This window comes from Eublepharis macularius, chromosome 4 (assembly GCF_028583425.1).
Source record: "Eublepharis macularius isolate TG4126 chromosome 4, MPM_Emac_v1.0, whole genome shotgun sequence".
NCBI classification, from domain to species: Eukaryota; Metazoa; Chordata; class Lepidosauria; order Squamata; family Eublepharidae; genus Eublepharis; species Eublepharis macularius.
In genome coordinates, this window is record NC_072793.1 from 56,091,255 (window position 1) to 56,112,147 (window position 20,893).

The 20,893-nt window shown below is 45.8% G+C and overlaps 1 protein-coding gene across 10 annotated transcripts in view; it reads left to right on the forward strand.

Moving 5' to 3' along the window:
* Nucleotides 1-20,893, forward strand: part of TENM2 (teneurin transmembrane protein 2) — a 1,076,616-nt gene that overhangs the window by 1,005,710 nt on the left and 50,013 nt on the right. For all 10 annotated transcript variants that reach the window (XM_054977125.1, XM_054977126.1, XM_054977124.1 and 7 more), the window contains 5 exons: nt 1,153-1,272; nt 3,179-3,440; nt 6,145-6,412; nt 8,529-8,672; nt 13,102-13,351. In XM_054977125.1, coding sequence (XP_054833100.1) covers nt 1,153-1,272; nt 3,179-3,440; nt 6,145-6,412; nt 8,529-8,672; nt 13,102-13,351 — 1,044 coding nt within the window. The remainder of the gene's footprint in view (nt 1-1,152; nt 1,273-3,178; nt 3,441-6,144; nt 6,413-8,528; nt 8,673-13,101; nt 13,352-20,893) is intronic.

The window sequence follows — 20,893 nt, forward strand, 5'->3', positions numbered from 1 at the left end:
TTAAAAACTAATATACAAATGAAACCGGATGAGTTTTTGCTGGGAGTAATGGCTAAACAGCTAGAAAATACCCATGGAACATAAGACAACAGCAGCAAGATTGTTAAATGCTCAAAAATGGAAAGATACGACATACATTACTTACAATAGAAGCATGGTTAGTAAAGATGATGGAGCTTGCAGAGATTGCCTAACTAACTTCTTTGATTATGGAAAAGTCATTATCTAAATTTATTGTTACCTGAAAACCCTTATAGACTTTTTATGCAAACTGAACTGATGATGTGTGTTTGGAGATTATTATATTGGAGATATAATATAGTGGATATTATTCCTCTTTTCTTATATTTTTTTTCTTTTTAAATTTTCTTTTTTAGCTTTTTAATAATTTCTTTAAAAATGTCTTAATAACATTAATAGGGAAAATTATTTATTTCCTTCCCCACAGTGTTCCAAAACTAGGCGCATATATCTGAATGTTTAAAAGGGGGGGGGGGAATCTAAAAATGAAATGACAGTTATCGAGATTGCAAGTTCTCTTCCTGCTCTAACAGTTATATCTGCTCCAAGGAATTTTGCTGAAACAAGTATCATAAATAACAAGGATTAAATTCCTCTTACAAAATGAATTGGCCATTGCACAAACTCAGAAGTGTTTTGTAATCCCAGAACAATAGCTTTGTGAGTACATCAAGTGTGATTAGGGTTGCCAAACTCCAGGTGAGACCTGAAGATCTCCTGGAATTACAGATGATCTCCAGCTAACAGAGATCAGTTCCCCTGGAGAAAATGGCTGCTTTGAGTGCAGACTGTCTGGCAGCACATCCGTGCTGAGGTCCCTCCCCAGCCCCCAACCTCTCCAGACCAATCTGGATTTGGCGACCATAAGTGTGACCAGTTCCAATAATTTCCATTTGTAGCCAGGGACTTCATGCCCCTTGATCATTTTATTGACCATTATGACTCTTAAGTAATTATGTTATGTTGTTTAACCTGTATAGTTTTTGATAAGCAGTATCATGTTATACTAAGTCAAGACAAAACCTGCATTTGTACTAGAATAAACAATTCTAGAATAGTATCCCTATTTTGTCTATTAGTGTCCCCAAAGCAGTATTTCAGAGATGACATTTAATCGCATTTCTTTCCCAGTCTTGTGTCCCTTATTAGAGGCCAAGTGGTAACTACAGATGGAACACCACTAGTTGGAGTCAACGTGTCATTTGTCAAGTATCCAAAGTACGGCTATACCATCACTCGCCAGGATGGCACGTAAGTCTGCTTACTTCATTCAGGACCTATTTAGTATGTAATATCTGTTCAGATTAACAGATGGTGCTATCTAGTGACACCATGTGGTATCATGCATGGAATTCCTACTGGGCCGAAGAGCTATGAAGAAAGCACAAAAGTAATTTTTCACATGACATTCCAAATAACAACTGAAAGTAAATTTGAAAGGACTGACTTCTGATAATAATGTCTTAATAGTTGGGCTTTTCTTCACAGGTGTTGTACTGTATCGGCAAAAACATTTGTGGGCTATAGCAATATCCAGCTGAGGCCAGAACTATTTAATTTTGAAAAGCAAGGCAGGCTAACTTTCATCTGGAGGGGCGGGGGGGGGGACCATTATAATAGTGTATTTTCTTAAAAGTTTCCACCTACCCCTTTCTTTCCAATGTGAAAATCCACTATCTTTAATGTTTCTTGAGGGTAGAACATAATCAAAAGAGTCTAATTGAATATACTTAGGTAGTTCCCCACTGTGTGACAGAGTATATTCCCTTTCCCTATTTATCATCTGATTTCAAATGCACACAAGTTCAGCCCAAACAAAATACAATTCATCATGTTTTACCTAATGTATTGGCTATGGCAGTAAAATAATACATCTGTAAAAGAATGCATTGTGACTATTTGCAGCACAATATGTGAATGCATAGTCAATAAAAGTGGTTTGAATTGGAATAACTGATAAAAAAACAGTGCAGCAGCTGGGAGCAGTGTTCATAGCAGTACTCAAATATTGCAATAACATACTTTCCTGAGTAAAACAAAAGGTGTTTTAGCCTCTCCTTGTATACCTAGAAGAAAATAAAGACAAGTTATGATGGCTGACATGCGCCCTCTGCCCCTGTGAACATGAGATCACAAAGAAAAAAGGAGGACCAGAGCCACATGAACTTACTGATTCTAGAAGCGACCCTAAGAAAACAAAAACCCTGTTCAGAACGAGAATGTTGCATTCTTTGTTCCTTTGACTTGCCCATCCTCAAAGAGATACAGCTCACAGCTTTCTGAATCCAGTGAACTGTAGGTAGAGCACCACTGAATGCCCTTTTGAGGGGAGGGGAGCTCTTCAGGGGGAGTTCTCCTTCCCTCAGCAAATATTCTCACCTTCCTAGAAGCACTGATCTCCCAGTTTTGAAAACATTACATTATCAAATTCTTTAGAGCAAATGTTTACTGCTTTAAAATCCTGGAGAGAAATAATTTCTGAAAGAGATCCCGCTTGCAGAGCAGTCGTGCACATTTGCCATCATTGCTCTTTCTCTGCCATCTGCTGCAACCATACTAATGGAAGGATAGTTTTGTCACCACTAGGATTAAATTACAAAGGCTCTAGTTAAAACTATGGTGGCATTTGGTAGATGTCTGTACATTTTTAAAGCCATGTCTGCACTACTAATTTAAACAATTGTTCTACCTTTGTAGTTTTTACCAAGGACCCCAGGAGCTTTAATTTTTAGGAAAGTCTTTAGAATTATTTAGTTGATACCCATTTTTGAATTGCAATTCCCAGGGTTCCTAGAAGGGAAGTGATGCCAAGTTCCCTTCAAGATGAGCATACAATATGTATCCATATATTACGGTTGTCAGGTTATATCTATAGCTCTGGTTATGTCCACTGTCAGAGTAAATAATGTCGTTTTATGAAGTCGAACAATGTGGGAGGAACAGACCAAAGCTGGTAACACTTGTGGTACAGAGAAATAACACTGCAGTCACATTAGCAACTGCACAGTTTTGTAGTGCACACCCCATTAGGGCAACCAGCAGATTTTTACTGAATTGGCTATAATCTAGGAGCCCCAGAAGGCTTGTTAATATCCTCATGTTTCATTGTCTTACATCACTCCAAAATTCGTCATGTTGTGAACTCCAATTTTTCTAGGTTTGACTTGATTGCAAATGGAGGAGCATCTCTGACTCTGCACTTTGAGCGAGCCCCATTCATGAGCCAAGAAAGAACAGTGTGGCTGCCGTGGAACAGCTTCTATGCCATGGACACACTTGCAATGAAGACTGAAGAGAACTCTATTCCTAGTTGTGATTTAAGTGGTTTTGTGCGACCTGATCCTGTTATAATTTCGTCACCACTTTCCATATTCTTCAGTGAAGCTCCTCATCAAAACCCCATAGTTCCAGAGACCCAGGTATCAAGTATGAATGAAAAAAGAATGTCACATGCAGTTGCTTACTCTCTTTTGCCACAAGTGTCATAAAACAGTCCTTGATGCTGGCCAAAATGCATCCTATAATAAAAAGCCCATTTTCCATTTTTTAAAATGGTTCTGCATGGTAAAGAATGCATGAAGTGTTCAAGGAAGATACATTTCCAAGCAGGGCTTTTTTTCAGCAGGAACGTGGTGGAACGGAGTTCTGGAACCTCTTGAAAATGGTCACATGTCTGGTGGCTCTGCCCCCTGAACTCCAGACAGAGGGGAGTTTAGATTGCCCTCCGCGCCGCATGGCATGGAGGGCAGTCTAAACTCCCCTCTGTCTGGAGATCAGGGGGCGAGGCCACCAGACATGTGACCATTTTCTCCGAGGGCAACCCACTGAGTTTCACCACCTCTTTCCCAGAAAAAGCCCTGTTTCCAAGCATGCCGCAACATCCAGTACTACATGCCAAGTTCTACTGTCTTCCCTATGTGTGCCTGGTAGAATTGAAGACACTTCAGTTTGTCACATTTGAACTGTCTTTATCTCAGAAAATACTGGGATAAACGTAACAAACATTGACATAAAGATGCATTTACTAATTGTGAATAAAACCCTTTGCTCCTTCAACTACACTTGGAGTTTGATTAACCCAAGGCAGAAATATCTGTTCCTACATTATATTTTGGTACAGATTTATTTACAAAACTGCCACAGACTCAAGTCTTCAATAGAGATGAGTTTTACCCAGATTTCTTATGGAATTGTCAGAGGAGCACCACAAGTTACACAGGGTTGAATCCAGTCTTAACTTCAGTGAATGGAATTGCAACTTTCCTGCCTCCCCCCTCCCTAAGCAGTCCAATAAGTCCCCTGAAATGCTGCTTCAGTAGGGAGAGAGGACTCCCAGGAACAACACAAGGATTAAGTTGGAAGGCTGCCATAGAAGGGGAAATTGCCCCTTTGTGTCCCCCCCCATCAGGAATAAAGAGGCAGACTCCAGGCTTGGGTACTAAAGGGCCATTTTTTATTTAACATACAACATAACTGACAATATGGCAAAGGCTCTAACTGTGGTACAGCTCAAGCCCTGGTGTCCACGCCAGGACTGCCATCTTGACCTGTCTAGGTAAGTCCCGCTGCCTTGGGTGTGAGCCATCCATGCACATGGCTACAACCCAGCCAGCCAGGCAAATGGTTCCCCCCTTAAAGCTTCAACCATTCTGCCATGAAATCCAAGGGAAGGACTTGTGCAAGGGGTCCCAGCAGCAGTCTGCCCTCTCGGCTGGTCGTCATGAAGCCCACCAGCCGATCCTGACAGACCCCACGTCCCCACTAATGGGGATGTGCCAGGTGTGCTCACTGGCCCGCTCCCTTTTCCCAACTCTATCCTGCCAATGACCAACCTATTTACAGCTCTGCCAAAGCCAATTACTATAACCCATGTACACAATGCAAGGTAGGCAAAAAAACATCTCTCCCCAATAGCCAATAAAAGGAAAGGAGAATCCCTGGTGTGTATGGCTCTTGATCCAACTTATACATCAGATTCAATCTATTTCTGACAAAAAATATGCAGTTCCAATATTTTGAACCTGATTCTGCCTTTGCATCTTTTAGATGTGTTTGGAAGTTAATTATCAGAAATGCTCTCAGTAAAAGGGCTGAGGATGGGTGGGTCAATTATGCTAATTTAACCCTATTCATCTTTCTTTTGAATACCTTAAGCTTTCTCCAGCTTTATCTCATTACTGTACCAGAGATCAAAATGTGGGGCAAACTAGATCAGACTAGATGGTATCACAGTGAATGCATGCAAGGTCAGACCCTAACATTGTAGCCAGAATAATCTGCCTTCTACTCCTTCTCCCTTTTTAAAATTTTGTAACACCTAACCTGATGAAGAGCTCTTGTGAGCTTGAAAGCTTGCACAATGTTTTGCTCAATTTGGTTGGTCCTAATAAAAGGTAATAAAAGACTGATTTTGACAGCAAAAGGGGTTCGTTGGGCAGGAGCTGATGACCCCTCCTCACCAGTGAAACCTAACCACTTATAGTTTGTCTCTAGATTTGGAAGAAAGCCAATGAAAGGGATATAGGTAGGAAGTGGAATCCTTTGCTCTAGTAAACTGACCCCCCCACACACACACACACACCTCACTTCCTGCTGTGTACACAATTGTTGCAGACCTGAGTTTAAACAAATAGATCTGCTGGCACCACATCTAGTTTGTCTCTCCTTATGAAAAAAGCTTTGTACATGCAAATAAAAGCAAACTTGTTTTTCTTCCTCTGGGCAAGGATATATAGATGATAAGGGGTTCTTTAATGATCTACATTGCCATTATTATTATGCTGGTTGTTCTGTTTGGGCATCCCTATTGCTTTATGCTGATTGTCAGTGGAAGTTGCAGGTTCATATAATTACAGCCTCTTGTGGCCCTCTTGCATATAACTAGCAATAAAACCTGTGGTTCTTATTTACACTTTTGCTAACAGTGTAGTTTTTAAAAGAAAGTATAACAGTGGCCAAAGCATTATTAATCCAGAAATCATAACCTAAATTGTGTCACTGCAGGCAGGCCATGCTAAAACTTCCCAGCAGTAAAAAGTCATTAATCTGTAAATAAGACCCATGAGCTAAACAAATCCCTTTTACAAGATCTACGTTTAATGTGCAGTCTGTGTTCTTATTCAGGTTCTTCATGAAGAAATTGAAGTCCCGGGCTCCAACACAAAACTCTGCTATCTGAGTTCCCGTACTGCTGGATACAAATCTTTGCTTAAGATCACCATGACACAGACTCTTGTACCTCTGAATTTAATTAAAGTTCATCTCATGGTAGCAGTAGAAGGGCATCTCTTTCAAAAGTCATTCCAAGCATCCCCCAACTTGGCCTATACATTTATTTGGGACAAAACTGATGCCTACGGTCAGAAGGTTTATGGGCTCTCAGATGCTGTAGGTATGTTATTGGTTTCAGACTATACAACTTTTAAGTGCTGACTGTAGTGCTAACAACTGGTGCACAGTAAAAAGTTTCACAGCCAGTGCTAATAGTAGACATACTATGTTAAGTGACCTTAGCCTCTTCACAGCACATGTCAGAAATGTTTTCTAGCTCTCTAGTAACCTCTAGCACCCTACATTCTAGGATATATAGTTGCCATTAGAAATAGAAACCAGGGTTACACATAGTGGGTGGCCATGTTGGACTGCCTGAGAACAGCAGGATTTGAGTCCAGTGGCACCTTAGAGACCAAAGAGATTTTCAGAGTGTAAGCTTTTGAGAGTCAGAGCTCTGATTCTTGGAAGTTTACATTCTGAAAACCTTGTTGGTCTCTAAGGTGCCACTGGACTCGATCATAAACTACTGATAGGCTGAGGTCATACCAATTCTCTTTTATAAAGTGTTACCATGTACTTTAGAAAACACAGTGGCAGAGCAGCAAGGGAATTGTCCTAAGAGCCAAGCTACAGGTGACGCCTGACACAGGTTGGACACTTGTCAGCTTCCCTCAAGTTTTGATGAGAAATGTAGGCATTCTGGTCTTGCAGCTGTAATGGAGAGCCAAGCTGTAAAACTAGGATGCCTACATTTTCCATCAAAACTTGAGGGAAGCTGACAAGTGTCCAACCTGTGTCAGGCGTCACTTGTAGCTTGGCTCTAAGTCTTAACTAGGAAGGAAAACAAGAAAGTATATATTTATTAGCTAAAGGCAGCAATGCAGTAGGATGGTGGAACAGTATGAATCAAATTCTTTGTGTGAGGCCTGGTTGAATGATCTTCCCTAACTATTTTTGAGGGGTAGACTTATGCAAACCACATAATCAGTGCCAGTGTGGTATAAGTGAAATTGGGCTTTAAATCTCCATCCATATAGGAAGCTTGCTGAGTTGAAGAGAGAATCATGTACTTGATTAGTCTGGATGAAGAATAGGATTAAAATGCACTAAGTATATAAACAGCCACTTATGCAGAGGAGTCCGTTCACATGGCAAGCTCTCTGCATGGTGAGGAAGAGGGGCTCCTGTTGCTTTGTGGTTATAGGTAGGTTGGTCTAAAAAAATGCCCTGTGCAGTGTAACACATTGCCTGTCTAATAGAAATATACTGTTGTTTTAAAAAATCTTTCATAGGTTACACATTTTACACGTGTACAATAAACACTCTGTTTACTGCTATGTGTATCTTACCCATGCTAGAAAATTGGCATTGGTCATGGGTCCCTGCCATGTGCATGTGTAGTGGTAAATACGTATTTTACACATACCACATGATATGTGAAGAGACCCTATTTAGATTTTTAGTCCATTAGTATCATTCTTGTTTCCGTCCATGACATTAAATTGAACTTTTATAAAATGTCATTTGTTTAAGATTTGGCCAAGAGATAACCTTCTCTACCAGTTTGTTCTGCCCAAACATTCCTGTGTCCTTCTGTTTCTGCCAGAAATTCTGAGGTATAAAGGAGACATGTCCTCCTTCACAGTGAATGTCCACAAAATTTAAAATGCTCATCTGCATCAACACCTTACATATTTGCTCTGAAGCCTTCTTCAGAATCCATAACCATTATGGTAAACAATAAGTGGATTCATACTAAATTGGAGTAAGTGCAAAGTCAGTTTGACAACAAATCCCTCAGATGTCCCTGGAGGTTTAATATTTTTCTGAATGCCTCCAAGATAAGAGCATCCCCCATCTACTGTTATGTCACTGACATATAGCCAGTGTATCTTATCATATATTTGCACTGTGCTGCTTTCTACAATTTCTTGTAAAAAAATAGCAATGTATTTACAGCACTGAGTCATATATTACATATAGCTAGGGCTGAATACAGCAGGCTAATTAAAAACTGAATTGGCTTTTTATAGCAGCCTTTACCCCCATTTTCTCATCATTCAATAATTCGTGTTAAAAATATGAGGACCTACAGTTCTCCGTCCTGAGTACAAGTGAATCACGTTTCAGGGTCAAATGAAGTCAACTATCTGAATGTAATATTGTAGAATAAAGCAGTATTTTGTAGCAGGTGACAAATCCTTCAAATCTACTGATTATTAATATTTTTTCAGTATCTGTGGGATATGAGTACGAAACCTGTCCCAGTCTAATTTTATGGGAGAAAAGGACCGCTCTGCTGCAAGCATTTGAACTTGACCCCTCAAATCTAGGGGGCTGGTCTTTAGATAAGCATCATGTGCTTAACATAAAAAGTGGTAAGTTAAAGAATTTTCATCATTGCCCATCCTCCTAATTGTCTCCAGAATATTAGACAGTGCTTGTACTGACATTTGAATAATACCACGTATAAAGGTAGTTTACTTTATGTGTATTGACTTTTAATATGTCACTGTGAATGCATGAAATGTATGCAGAGTACTGTATGTGCTATGGGCCTGTATTCTAAACCATATGATACTTGTGGCTATGAGTCCACAGAAACAGCAGTAATCATTCTAGAGGCAAACATGAGAACAGACCATACATACGATCTAATTTCTGATTTGCTAATAGTGGTCATTTTGCGGGAACTCCGTGAATAATGAATAGTCTGAGAGTACCTGATATTACAGCATTGCTGATGCTAAGTAATTATAGATGTGATCTGACCTTTTGATAGAAGTGCATTAGAAGTCCTGTAAAGAAGATCAATGATTCCACATTGCTACTACTACTACAGAATGACATATCCAGTTGAACAATCATAATATTTTCATTTTCTCAGCTCCTTGTCGTTGTGTTTTCTTATTTCTAGAATATGTTGGGACCTTCTGTAGCTCTCCTGAAATTAACCTTTAAGAATAGCACTTGCTTGCAGTGTATTACTTTGGACTGCAAACAGTGGGTCTGAAAGAAACCCACTAAGTGGAAAATGTGAGGGAGATGACTATACCAGATTTAGGAACATAATGTCAATACTAAGACTCTTACAGTGCAAGTCTAAACAGAATTAAAACTTTCTAAGCCCATGAACTGTGAATATGCTTAGAACGGCATTGTCAGTTACTCTTATATTAAATACACTGTTTCAGGTGTCCCAACCTTTTAAGCCTATGAGTGTCTTTGCAATTCTGACATAGAGTTGCACATGATGCAACTACACAAGAAGCACAGCCAACCACAAAATAGATCTTCTTGGAAAACTCTAGTGCTCTAGACCCTTTCCAGTCTGGATTCAGACCAGGGCATGGGACAGAGACAGCACTAGTAGCGTTAGTGGATGATCTCCATCTAAATATAGACAAAGGCCACGCCTCCTTATTGCTCCTCCTGGATCTGTCTGCAGCCTTTGACACGGTAGACCATGCCATCCTATTGAGGCGTTTAGAAACAGAAGTGGGCATCAAAGGATGTGCCTTGGACTGGTTTAAATCGTTTCTCATGGAACAGACTCAAAGGGTTGCCATCGGAGATCAGCTATCTCCAGAATGAGAATGATCTTGTGGGGTCTCGCAGGGCGCAATCTTGTCTCCCATGTTATTCAACCTCTACGTAAAATCTTTAGGAGAACTCATTCGCAGCTATGGAGCTGGATGTCATCAGTATGCAGATGACACCCAACTCTGTATCTCGCTATCCAGGTCCCCGCAGGATGCAGTAGAAATCTTAGATCGCTGCCTGACAGCCATAGTAAAATGGCTGAAAAATAACAAAATTGAACCCAGACAAGACTGAAGTGATGCTTGTTGGGAAATCAAAGATCTTGAAAAACATTGTACTCCCCACCTTCATTGGAGTTCGTTTGACCCTTGCAGACTCGATGAAGAGCCTAGGGATTATACTGGATCCAGCATTACCACTAGAAAAACAAGTTAAGGCAGCTGGAAAAAACGCTTACTACAATTTCACTCTAGCCTGGAAAATGGCTTCTTATCTCAACATGGCCGACCTGGCCACCTGGATACATGCTATGGTAACATCAAAACTCGACTATTGTAATGCATTATACATTGGTCTCCCATCTAAGTTAACTAGGAGGCTCCAATTGGTGCACAATGCTGAGGCTCGACTATTATCAGGAGCGAGCAAGAGCTTGAACATCACTCCCATCCTACGGTCACTCCATTGGCTACCTATCAGTTACCATGCTCATTTCAAGGTAATGGTTATTACATATAAAGCCCTTCACGGCCTTGGTCCAGCATACCTACGGGACCACATCTCTCCCTATGTCCCTCCACGGCAGCTTCGCTCATCAGAATAGGGTCTCTTGCAGGTGCCGGCCTATACATGGGCGAAATCAACAGCAGCCCGTACACGGGCTTTCTCTGTGGTGGCCCCTACCCTATGGAATGGCCTGCCTGAGGTGGTCAGGAGAGCCTCCACCCTCCTGGCTTTCCACAAACAATGCAAAACTGAATTATTCAAAAAAGCCTTTTTTTCTCAGCTAGGAGGGTGGTATTGTAGGAAAGGGATCCCAGACGTTTTGCTAATGAGTTAGAAACCATAGATTTCACCATTATGTTGCCTTACATATTATCTGTTGCTTTAAATATGTACTCCTATATCCTACCTGCGCTTTATGTTGTTCAATGTAATTCCTAGAATTTATTATGTTTTGTTTCAGCAATTCCTCAACCCCATACTGGATCCTTGCTAATACTATATCTTTATAAACTTATATTTTTTACCCTATGACATTGTTATGTTTTGTTTCAGCAATTCCTCAACCCCATACTGGATCCTTGCTAATACTATATCTTTATAAACTTATATTCTTTTACCCTATGACATTGTTAATGGAAATGTTCTTGAAACTGTATTCATTTACCCTATGACATTGTTTATGGAAATGTTCTTGACACTGTATGGAAATACCTGCCCTTGTCCTTGCCACTAATTGTACTAATCTCACACTATGTAATCCGCGTTGAGTCTCAGTGAGAAAGGCGGAATACATACATACATACATACATACATACATACATACATACATACATACATACAATAGGAGTGTGCAGTTCAGTTCAGAATTTGGATTAAAATACCGAACGTTGGCTGATTCAGTAAAATCTGGGTATTCCGAATCAAAAACTAGGTATTCCAAATTTTTGCCAAATTTGCCATGGTTTTCTATGGGAAAATCAGTCTGGGGACTATCCAGTGGGCTGGGGTGTGTGTGTGTAATTTTTCAACCAAACTTCACCAAATTTGGATAGAACCTACTCCTGACTATCCTCTAAAGATCCCTCAAGTTTCATGGATTGGTCCCCAGGTGGTCAGTTTTATGGGCTTCCAAAGAAGATGCCCCCCATTCTCCATTATTCCCTTTGAGGAAAAATATCTGGGAGCTATCTGGCAGAGTGGATGTGGCATTTTTTAAGCAAACTCCCAAAATTTACAAGAGACCTACTCCTGACTGTCCTCTAAAGACTTCCCAAGTTTCATGAAGATTGGACCCCAGGGGCCAGTTCAATGGCCCTTGAACAAAGTACCCCCAGCCACTCCATTGTTTCCTATGAGAAAAAAACAAACTCCCATTGCAAAAACACACTGAGGCAAGACTGCCATAACTAAGGCACACTCCCAAATGCAAGCTAAGCTCATCCCAGAGAAAACTCAACAGAAACAAACTGAAGCAAGGGCATGGAATCCCCCAGAACCAAAGGGAAACAAGGGAACCAACATCACATCAGAGAACCACATCCATTTCACCAAACCAAACTGAAGCCAGAGAATGGAATTCCCCCAGAACCAATGTAATATTTTCTCCCATAGGGAATAATGGAGAGCTGTGCGTACCTTCTTTGGGGGGCAATAAAATTGCCCCCTGGGGTCCAATCTTCTTGACATATGAGGGGTCTTTAGAGAAATGTCAGGAGTAGGTTCTCTCCAAATCTGGTCAAACTCGGTTGAAAAATAACCCAACCCAACCCACCAGATAGCCGCCAGAGTGATTTCCCCATAGAAAACAATGGCCGAATTTTTTTGATATAGTCGAACCGAATTAGAGAATCAATTTGGAATTCAGATTTTTTGTGTGTACATCCCTACCACAAAATGTCAAGGAGTAAGATTATGCATAACTATAATAGTAACTCTTTAACATTTCAGGGAGATACTCAGTTTAACAAGATGTCTTTTAAAATGTACATATTGTTTTAAAATATTTTTTTGCATGCACAGAATTTCCCTTTAGTCATTTAGATAAGAACTTTGTGTTATGGTGGCAGCTGCTGCCAAAGCAACTTTTAAAAATGTGCAAAAGCAATCAAGATCTTCAATAGCCAATCAGAAGCCCTGCTGATAAAAAGCCCCACCTACCCACTCCCACTTTCTGAAATCACTCCAGGAAAGGTGTCAGAAGATGCCACAGCACCCATGGGTGCCACATTGCAGATCCCTGACTATTTTTGTGTAACTTAGCTATCTGTGATACATGCTGTGGCTCTCTTAGCTGAGTATTGCATGGCCATACTGCAGTGGTAATATAGTTAAACCGATGAAAACAGCAGCTATGGAACATTGTTGTAGAAATGGCTGATCTGCCATGTAGCTACATCAGAACAATGGGATCCATTAAAAATAGAGAACTGCATGCACTACGTCAGCATTACAGTTACAAGACCATGCTCAATCAAGTGTTAAGAACAAGATCAGGATTTTAAATTGTATATTTAATCTTGGTTTTCTATTCATTGTTAGGTATTCTGCACAAAGGCAGTGGAGAGAATCAGTTTCTTACTCAACAGCCAGCTGTGATCACCAGCATCATGGGTAATGGTCGGAGGAGGAGTATCTCTTGCCCAAGCTGTAATGGACTTGCAGAAGGAAACAAACTTCTGGCCCCTGTGGCACTTGCTGTAGGAATTGATGGAAGCCTCTTTGTTGGGGATTTTAATTACATTCGACGCATTTTTCCCTCAAGAAATGTTACCAGCATTTTGGAATTAAGGTAATTCTGCTGTTGTAGGCTGGGTTGCAAATGTCTTATCTGTTCTACCTTTATAGCTTCAGTTATTGTTACTTTTAGCCATTAGCGCTCCACACAGTTACAGCTTCATGAATGATCATAACTGAATAGCTTAGATGCGGAATTACTGTTGAATCAGTGTCTATATGAAGTTGCTTTCCAGGTGCTTTCTAATTGATTGATTTGGAGTACTAGTAAAGTTAAAAGCTGGAGTATTCACATAGGTGAAATCAAGAGATGAAGTCTAGTAATCGGGCGGGGGGGGGGGGAGGCTCACCTTTTACCTTTACAGCCATTAGTGTGTTCCAAATTACCTCCTTAGCTACTTTTCTTGCAGCAGAGGAAAATTTACAGGGCCATGTACTGAAGAAATACATGACAGGAAGACAAAGGGTAAATCAGTCCCTTTTCCCATTGAGCCTCTGTTCCTAATTTCAGCATCCCACAGCTGCCTTTCATTAAAAATAAAAACCGTCAGGAAGAAGGAGTATGGCACTCCCCACTGTGTGTAATTGAGGCTCTGTCCCTTAAGTCCCTTTGGATGGAAAGTTGGCTCTTAGGAATGATTATTCCTTCCTCCAGGGATTGCAACAGGAAATCAAGTAGCAGTTTAGCTCACCATCCCTCCATGCAAGCCATCCAGAATCAGATAGGTTACTTCCCCCCAATGCAAGATGTGTAGAGATAAACAGAAGTAAACATGAGTATAAAACAGTCTCTCCCAACTACTAGAAGAGAATGTGTGTCATTTGGGGAAGTACTTTAGAGATGATAAAAGAGTAGGAGAAAAAGAGGGATCTGATAAAAGGAGAGAAGGAAGTAAGAGATGGCTAATTTGATGAAAAAATGCAGAGGTGAGAAGAAGAGGGAAGAAAAAAGAATGAGTTGGAGTGAAGAACAGAGGACTAGGAAAAGCAAGGTAAAGGAGAGGAAGGAGGTTGTTAGGAAAATATGAGGGAGATATAAAGATAAAGGGAAGGAAAGAAGAGAAGGGAGAAAAAGATATGGAAAAAAGAACTGAAGAGGAAGAAAAAAGCAGAGGTGGTAAGCTTTAGCTGGTGTTAAGGCCTCTGTTGAGGCTGGCATCCTGCATTCTCATTTTTTATTTGCAAGGTGATTTGCTCAAACATACCATGTAGTTTGGCCATCAGAGTAAGGCAGCATCATATGGGAATGTGGTTTTGTCTCACAATAGTCTTTCAAGATAAGTCACTCTTATAATAATTTTGATCCGGGGGTGGGGGGTGGGTGGAATAGGTTGAAAGTGCTGTCAGTGGCAGTGACATATAGACAGGTCCTCTAGGTTCAAGTTCAACTCTCTATGCCCAGAAAAGAATGGGTCCTAAATCTACCCCCTTTTGATTTTCTAGTGGCATGGGTAAGAGTAACTAAAGGGACTGGATTCCAAGCAAAAAGCAGGTTTAATGAAAAGATAAATGGCTTATACTGTGGCTTATAAACTTCATAAAAATAAATTGCTCTTCAGCCATTAGGCTTAAGACCAAAACAATAAGCAATCATATTTTTAAAATGCACTATTTCAGTTTATGCCATCTTGAAATTTGTTTTTTCTGTAGTGACAATAACTGCATCAATAACTGTGTATTTAGCAATAAATCCAAAAATGTGAGTCTGTTGAAACAAAAGTTCACAAAAGTCAAGTAGCACCTAAAAGACTAGCAAAATTTATTTCAGTTTATTTCTTAAGCTTTTGTGAGACATGTTGACAGTGGGCTCTTGTTTTAATATACTGTGGGGTAGAGATGGGCATGAACTGCATTACAAGCATCAAAAACCCACGAAAACGGCGATTGCGCGATCGTTACCCGGCAGATCGTGATCGGCCACGGCCAACGATCCAGCAGTTGGGAGAGGCCTGGATCATGGCGTTCGGGCTCGGTTCGGGAATCCAGACACTCAGGCGCCAGCAATCTATTCCCCTGGCAATGGAGCCAGGGGAATGCCTGAGCTCTGTCTGCCCTCCTTCTGTTGCCCTGGAAACCCAAATGGAAGCCCAGCTTTCCTTGATGAGCAGGGCTTCCTTCCAACCACGGAGTTGCAAAGCAGTTACAAGTTGGGAGAAGACACCCAGGGGAGGGAGGGGGAAAGGGGTGTTCTGTAGCCATGGGCACTCCAATCTCATCCCTGCAAACTCTGATAGTCAGCTCTGATGGCCAAACACAGACCTCCTGTGTTGCTGAATGGGACCCATGCTTATAAATAGCCATGGGCTCCCAGGCTGGGTTTCACTTTCTGCTAGCAGTAGACTGGGACAGAGCTCTTGCTTGCCACTTGCTAGGCTTTGGGGAGAGAGTCTGAGAGAGTACAATTGAGCTTGGCTTTGGGGGATAGGGATCTATCTCCTCTGGTTCCAGGGCTGCTGCCTGGCTCTGGGGCCAAGCTCAGTGGGCACCTCGGCTGAGGGCTCACATTATTATTGATCAGAGCCTGATAGGTTCAGGTGTGTGGGAGTGGTGGGCTAGGGCTCTAGTCCCTCCTTCCCTCTGGTGCCAGGGCTGCTGCCAGGCCCTGGGGCCAAGCTCAGTGGGTACCTTGGCTGAGGGCTCACATTAGTGCCTGATCTGTTCAGGTCTGTGGGAGTCGTGGGCTAGGGCTCTAGTCCCCCCTTCTCGCTGGTGCCAGAGCTGCTGCCAAGCTTTGTGGGCACCTCAGCTGAGGGCTCTCAGTGTCATCTCCTTCTCCTCAGTGGTTGTTTGCTGGCACTATGAGGCTCTGGGTGGGGGACAAGAGTGGTTGTGGGGGGAAGTGCAGAGATTGTCCCGGTTGCAGCACGGGAAGCAGTGCTGTGCAGGCTCTGGAGCAGCAGAGACTCCCGCTCCCCCAAAATCACCAGTTGAGGCTGTGGAGGAGGCCAAAGAGGTCTTGCTGGCGGCGGAAGAGGAACTCCTAAAAATTTTGGGGGAGGAGGAGGCCGAGGGATCCTTGGAGGAATGGTTTGGGTTCAAGGAAACCTCCAGCCTGTCCCCATCCCAAACTACCGGTGGTGCTGTCCCTGCCTGCAGTCCACCCACCACTCCGTCTTCCGTTGCTAGCACCGTGGCACAGCCAACAGCAACCCTTCGTCCTCCCTCCCCTGGAACCGTAAGTGGGCCATGGTTCAACCTCAATGTTTGGAGGCACTTTCGGGCCCTTGGTAATGACCCCTGCGTGGTGCGGCGCTGTGTGCGTGAGGGCCTGGTGCGCAGGGGCAACGACCCGCAGCACCTGTCATCTTCGGCCCTGACTCGGCGCCTGAAGAGGCACCACCCGAGCCTTTGTTCTCCGTCCTCGGGCAGCGAAACATCTGTCGGGAAGAGACCGAGGGCCACCAGCTCGTCTGATCCGGGATCAATGGAAGGGTCTCCAGAATGCACCCTGAGCAAGAAGCCTTGCCCCGAGGGTGCAGCTGGTGGGAGTGGAAGGCTCAGGCAGGCCTCCCTGGGGGAAGTTGTTCCATCGGGGTCAGGGGTGGTGCCTCTGAAAAGGGTGAGGTCAAGGGCTCAAGAGGCGGGCGTTTGTGCGGTGGCGCAGGCAATCGCCCTGCAAGGCTTCCCCATGTCGGTCGTGGAGGGCGTGGGCTTCCAACTGCTGCTCCAGCACTTTGCCCCATGGTTCTCCATGCCGTCACAGCGCACTGTTGGGCATCGAGTCGTGCCCACCCTGTACGAGGCAGTGCGAGACATGGTGCGCAGAGACCTGTCGGTCGCCCAAGGCAGAACAGTGCACTTCACGGCTGACCTGTGGAGCAGCTGCCATCATGGGTACCTGGCCATCACCGCCCACTGGTGGCAACCAGAGGAACTCCACCTCCCCAGGCCAAGATCTGGCACCCGTAAAAAGGTGCCTCGCTTGAGCCCAGGCTACAGGGCAGTTCTCCTTCAGGCCCGGGGGATGGACGAGGTCCACACAGGGATGAACATCGCCACCACCGCCAAGGCGGCTCTGAGGGAGTGGATGTTCAGGGTGGAAGGGTTTGTCTGTGGCTTCATAGTCACAGACGCGGGAGCCAACATGTCGGCAGCCCTGAAAGAGGCATCCCTCCCGGGCCTGGTGTGCATGGCACACAAGCTGCACCTTGTGATGTGGGACGTGCTCGGGCTGGAGAGCAAGCCGAGGGACAGCTGGGACGAGGGAACCTTGCAGATGCGCAGTCTGCTGGACAGCTGCCGTCACATCACTTCCCACTTCTCCTACAGCATCAACACATCCCACGAGCTGCTCCAGAGGCAGGGGGAGGAAGGAGACCCCGAGCACCAACTGTTCCAGGACCTGCCCACCCACTGGAACTCCACCTACGACGATCTGTCGTCTGGTGGAGCAGAGGTGCGTGGTGCAAGACATCCTGTCCTCTTCGGATGTGCTGAGGAGGGGAGAGGAGTTGGGCCTCAGCTCTGTGGACTGGAGAGTCCTTGCCCAGATGTCCTGGATCCTGAAACTGTTCAAGGACACCACGGAGCTCTTGTGCTCCTACAAGGCCAGCCTGGGTCAAGTCCTCACTCTGATCCACTGCCTTGACCAGTTTCTGGCCCAGGAGCTCCAGCAAGGGCAAGAGCTGCTCCCCAGGGTCCGGGACTTTGTCTGGAGGATCCAGGCCTGCGTTGCCGAATGCCTGCATCCTCTCCGCTGCGAGGCGCCCTACCAACTTGCCTCCCTTTGTGACCCCCACATCAAGGGCAGCATCGCCATGCAGGCGGGTCAGATGCAGCACTGGAAAAAGGAGCTCCGCAGAGCGGTGTTCCATTTCCAGAGACAGAGGGCAGGAGAGAACGAACCGGGCAGCGGCAAGGGGCAGGTGGTGGAGGAGGAGGGTGTGGGCGAGGGGCAGGAGGTGGGAAGAGAGCCACACCAGGGAAGAGCCACCCCAACGGACACCTTCGATCTGTGGGCCTTGTCGGTGGGCAGCGTGGTTGGCCGCAGCATGGCGGGCACGTCCCACCCAGTGGAGGACTCTGCGGGGGCCATCGTGTGCAAGTACCTTTTGGAGCCCACTGAGCACTCCCATGCCAACCCGTTGCAGTATTGGGCAAGGAAATTGGACCGATGGCCGGAACTGTCCATTGTCACTACCAACATCCTTTCCTGCCCTCCCACCAGCGTGCAAAGCGAGCGGGTGTTTTCCCACCTGGGAGACCTGCTTCGTCCCCGCCACGCACGTCTGCTCCTGGACCTGGTGGACATGTTGACGTTCATCAAGGTGAACCTCAACCTACTGGGGCACCCTCCCATGGACCTGGACCTACTCGGGGTCTGAGCCACCCTGGGGTGGTAGCCAGCCCAGCTCCATGGATGCTTCCATGGATGGTGACCCTTTGCCCTCCTCTCCCTGTCAAGTTCCCCTTCCCTCTTCACACCTCTCCCTCTCCGGATCTGCTCAGATTCCTCCCAACCTCTCCTTTCTTTCCATTCCGTCCTTTCCGCAAGGGCAGGAAGGTGCCGTACTGCGAGCTGATGCTGCTTCTGGCCAAGAGGAACAGCTCAGCCACTGTTGCCAATGTGAGAGTGGCACTGTGAAGAACCCCCCCCTTTCCATGGGCACCTGGTGTTCCCTCTGAGCAGGGGGGAGTGTGTCTCTCCCACCCTTTCCATGAGGGCAACAAGGTGGGTGTTGTCTGCTGCTGCCACTTTGGACCACCGGGGCAGCTCAGCAGCTCACACTGAGCTTGACAGGTTTGAGCTGCACGGTGCACCCCTATCCATGTGTACCTGCTGTCCTCTCTGTCCATGGGGGGAATGGGACCCACGACCAGTCACATGTCCTTTCCGCAAAGGCAGGAAGGTGGTTGAGGTCTGCCGCTGCTGCTTTCGAGCATGAGGGGCAGTTCAGGAGCTGCTGCTGGTGTTAGCGTGGCACCGCACGGTACCCCCCCCCCTTTCCATGGGCAAATGCTGCCCCCTCTGGGCAGGGGGGAATGGGTCCCTCGCCCTCACACCCTTTCCGTGAAGGCTGGATGGTAGGTGCTGTATGATGCTTCGGCTTTGGGCCACGAGGGACAGATCAACTACTGTTGCACATAAGATTGTACGTCACGGTGGCCCCTGCCAACAGCAGTGGCTGTCCCCTCTGGGCAGGGGTGAATGGGTAATGCCGCCACGACCAGTCATGTTCTCTCCGCAAAGGCAGGAAGGTGGGTGATGCTGGCTGCTGCCGAAGAGTTCCTTGGTGGGATGCTCGGAGGAGGCCTCACGGCTGTGGGTGGACCTTCCCCCTCCCCCTCCTAATGACATGTCCTCTCCCCTCCTTTCCGGCAAGGCAGGAAGGTGGGTGATGCTGATGGCAGCCTCCTTTGGGCGCTTGCGCAGCAGCTCAGGAACTGTTTCACATATAGTTAAACTGCACGGTCCCCCTATCCTTCGCCAACACTGAGCCCTCTGAGCAGGGGGGAAGGGGCTCCCTGACTCATGTCCGTCCCACAAAGGCAGGAAGGTGGCCGATGTCTGCTGCTACTGCTGCTGTCATGTTTCCGTCTCCCCCTCTCAGGAACCACTCTGACCCGTCCAAGCAATGTCTCCTGTCCTGCCCATCACCTACATTCCGCAAAGGCAGGACGGTGGATCAGGTCTGCCCCTGCTTCAACATGAGGGACTATCCTGTTACTGCTCCCTCCTTGGTTACACAGCTCGGTTGCGCTCGCGCAGCCGATTGTGTTGTATAGGAATACAGTCGGTTGACAGTGTGGCGGCTGCCCTGTAAACGGGACTGACAGGACCTCTTTCAGTTGGGTGGGAATGTGTCCTGCAACTCTGGTCCTTTCTGGCAAGGCATGAAGGTGGGTGCTGTCGGCTGATGTCGGGTATGTCCTAAGCTGGAGCCTCAGGCGAGGACACCCAGTAGCTGGGGGATCAGGCTGCCCCCCTGCGAATGTCGCGTCCTCTCCCCCCCCCCTGCTGGGAATACCAGAGCACTCCATTTTGGCCTGGTGGTTGCAGGGGGACCTCCCCACTTCACCCCGTGTGACATGTCCTCTCCCTTCCTTTCTGGTGAGGCAGGAAGGTGGGTGCGTATATCCTAAGCTGGAGCCTCAGGTGAGGACACCCAGTAGCTGGGGGATTGGGCTGCCCCCATGCGAATGTTGCGTCCTCTCCCCCTCCACCACTGGGAATACCAGCGCACTCCACTTTGGCCTGGTGGTTGCAGGGGAACCTCCCCACTTCCCCCTCCCACGTGACACGTCCTCTCCCTCCCATCCTTTCTGGCAAGGCAGGAAGGTGGGTGCTGTTGGCTGCTGTCGGGTATGTCCTAAGCTGGAGCCTCAGGTGAGGACACCCAGTAGCTGGGGGATCGGGCTGCCCCGTGTGAATGTCACGTCCTCTCCCCCCCCCCCGCTGCCGGGAATACCAGCATGCTCCACTTTGGCCTGGCGGTTGCAGGGGGATCTTCCCACTTACCCCCCGCGTGACAGGTCCTCTCCCTCCCATCCTTTCTGGTGAGGCAGGAAGGTGAGTGCTGTCGCCTGCTGCCACAGAGTAGCTCAGTGGGAGCTTTGGAGGAGGCCTCGCAGCTGTTGGTGGATCTTCTCACTTCCC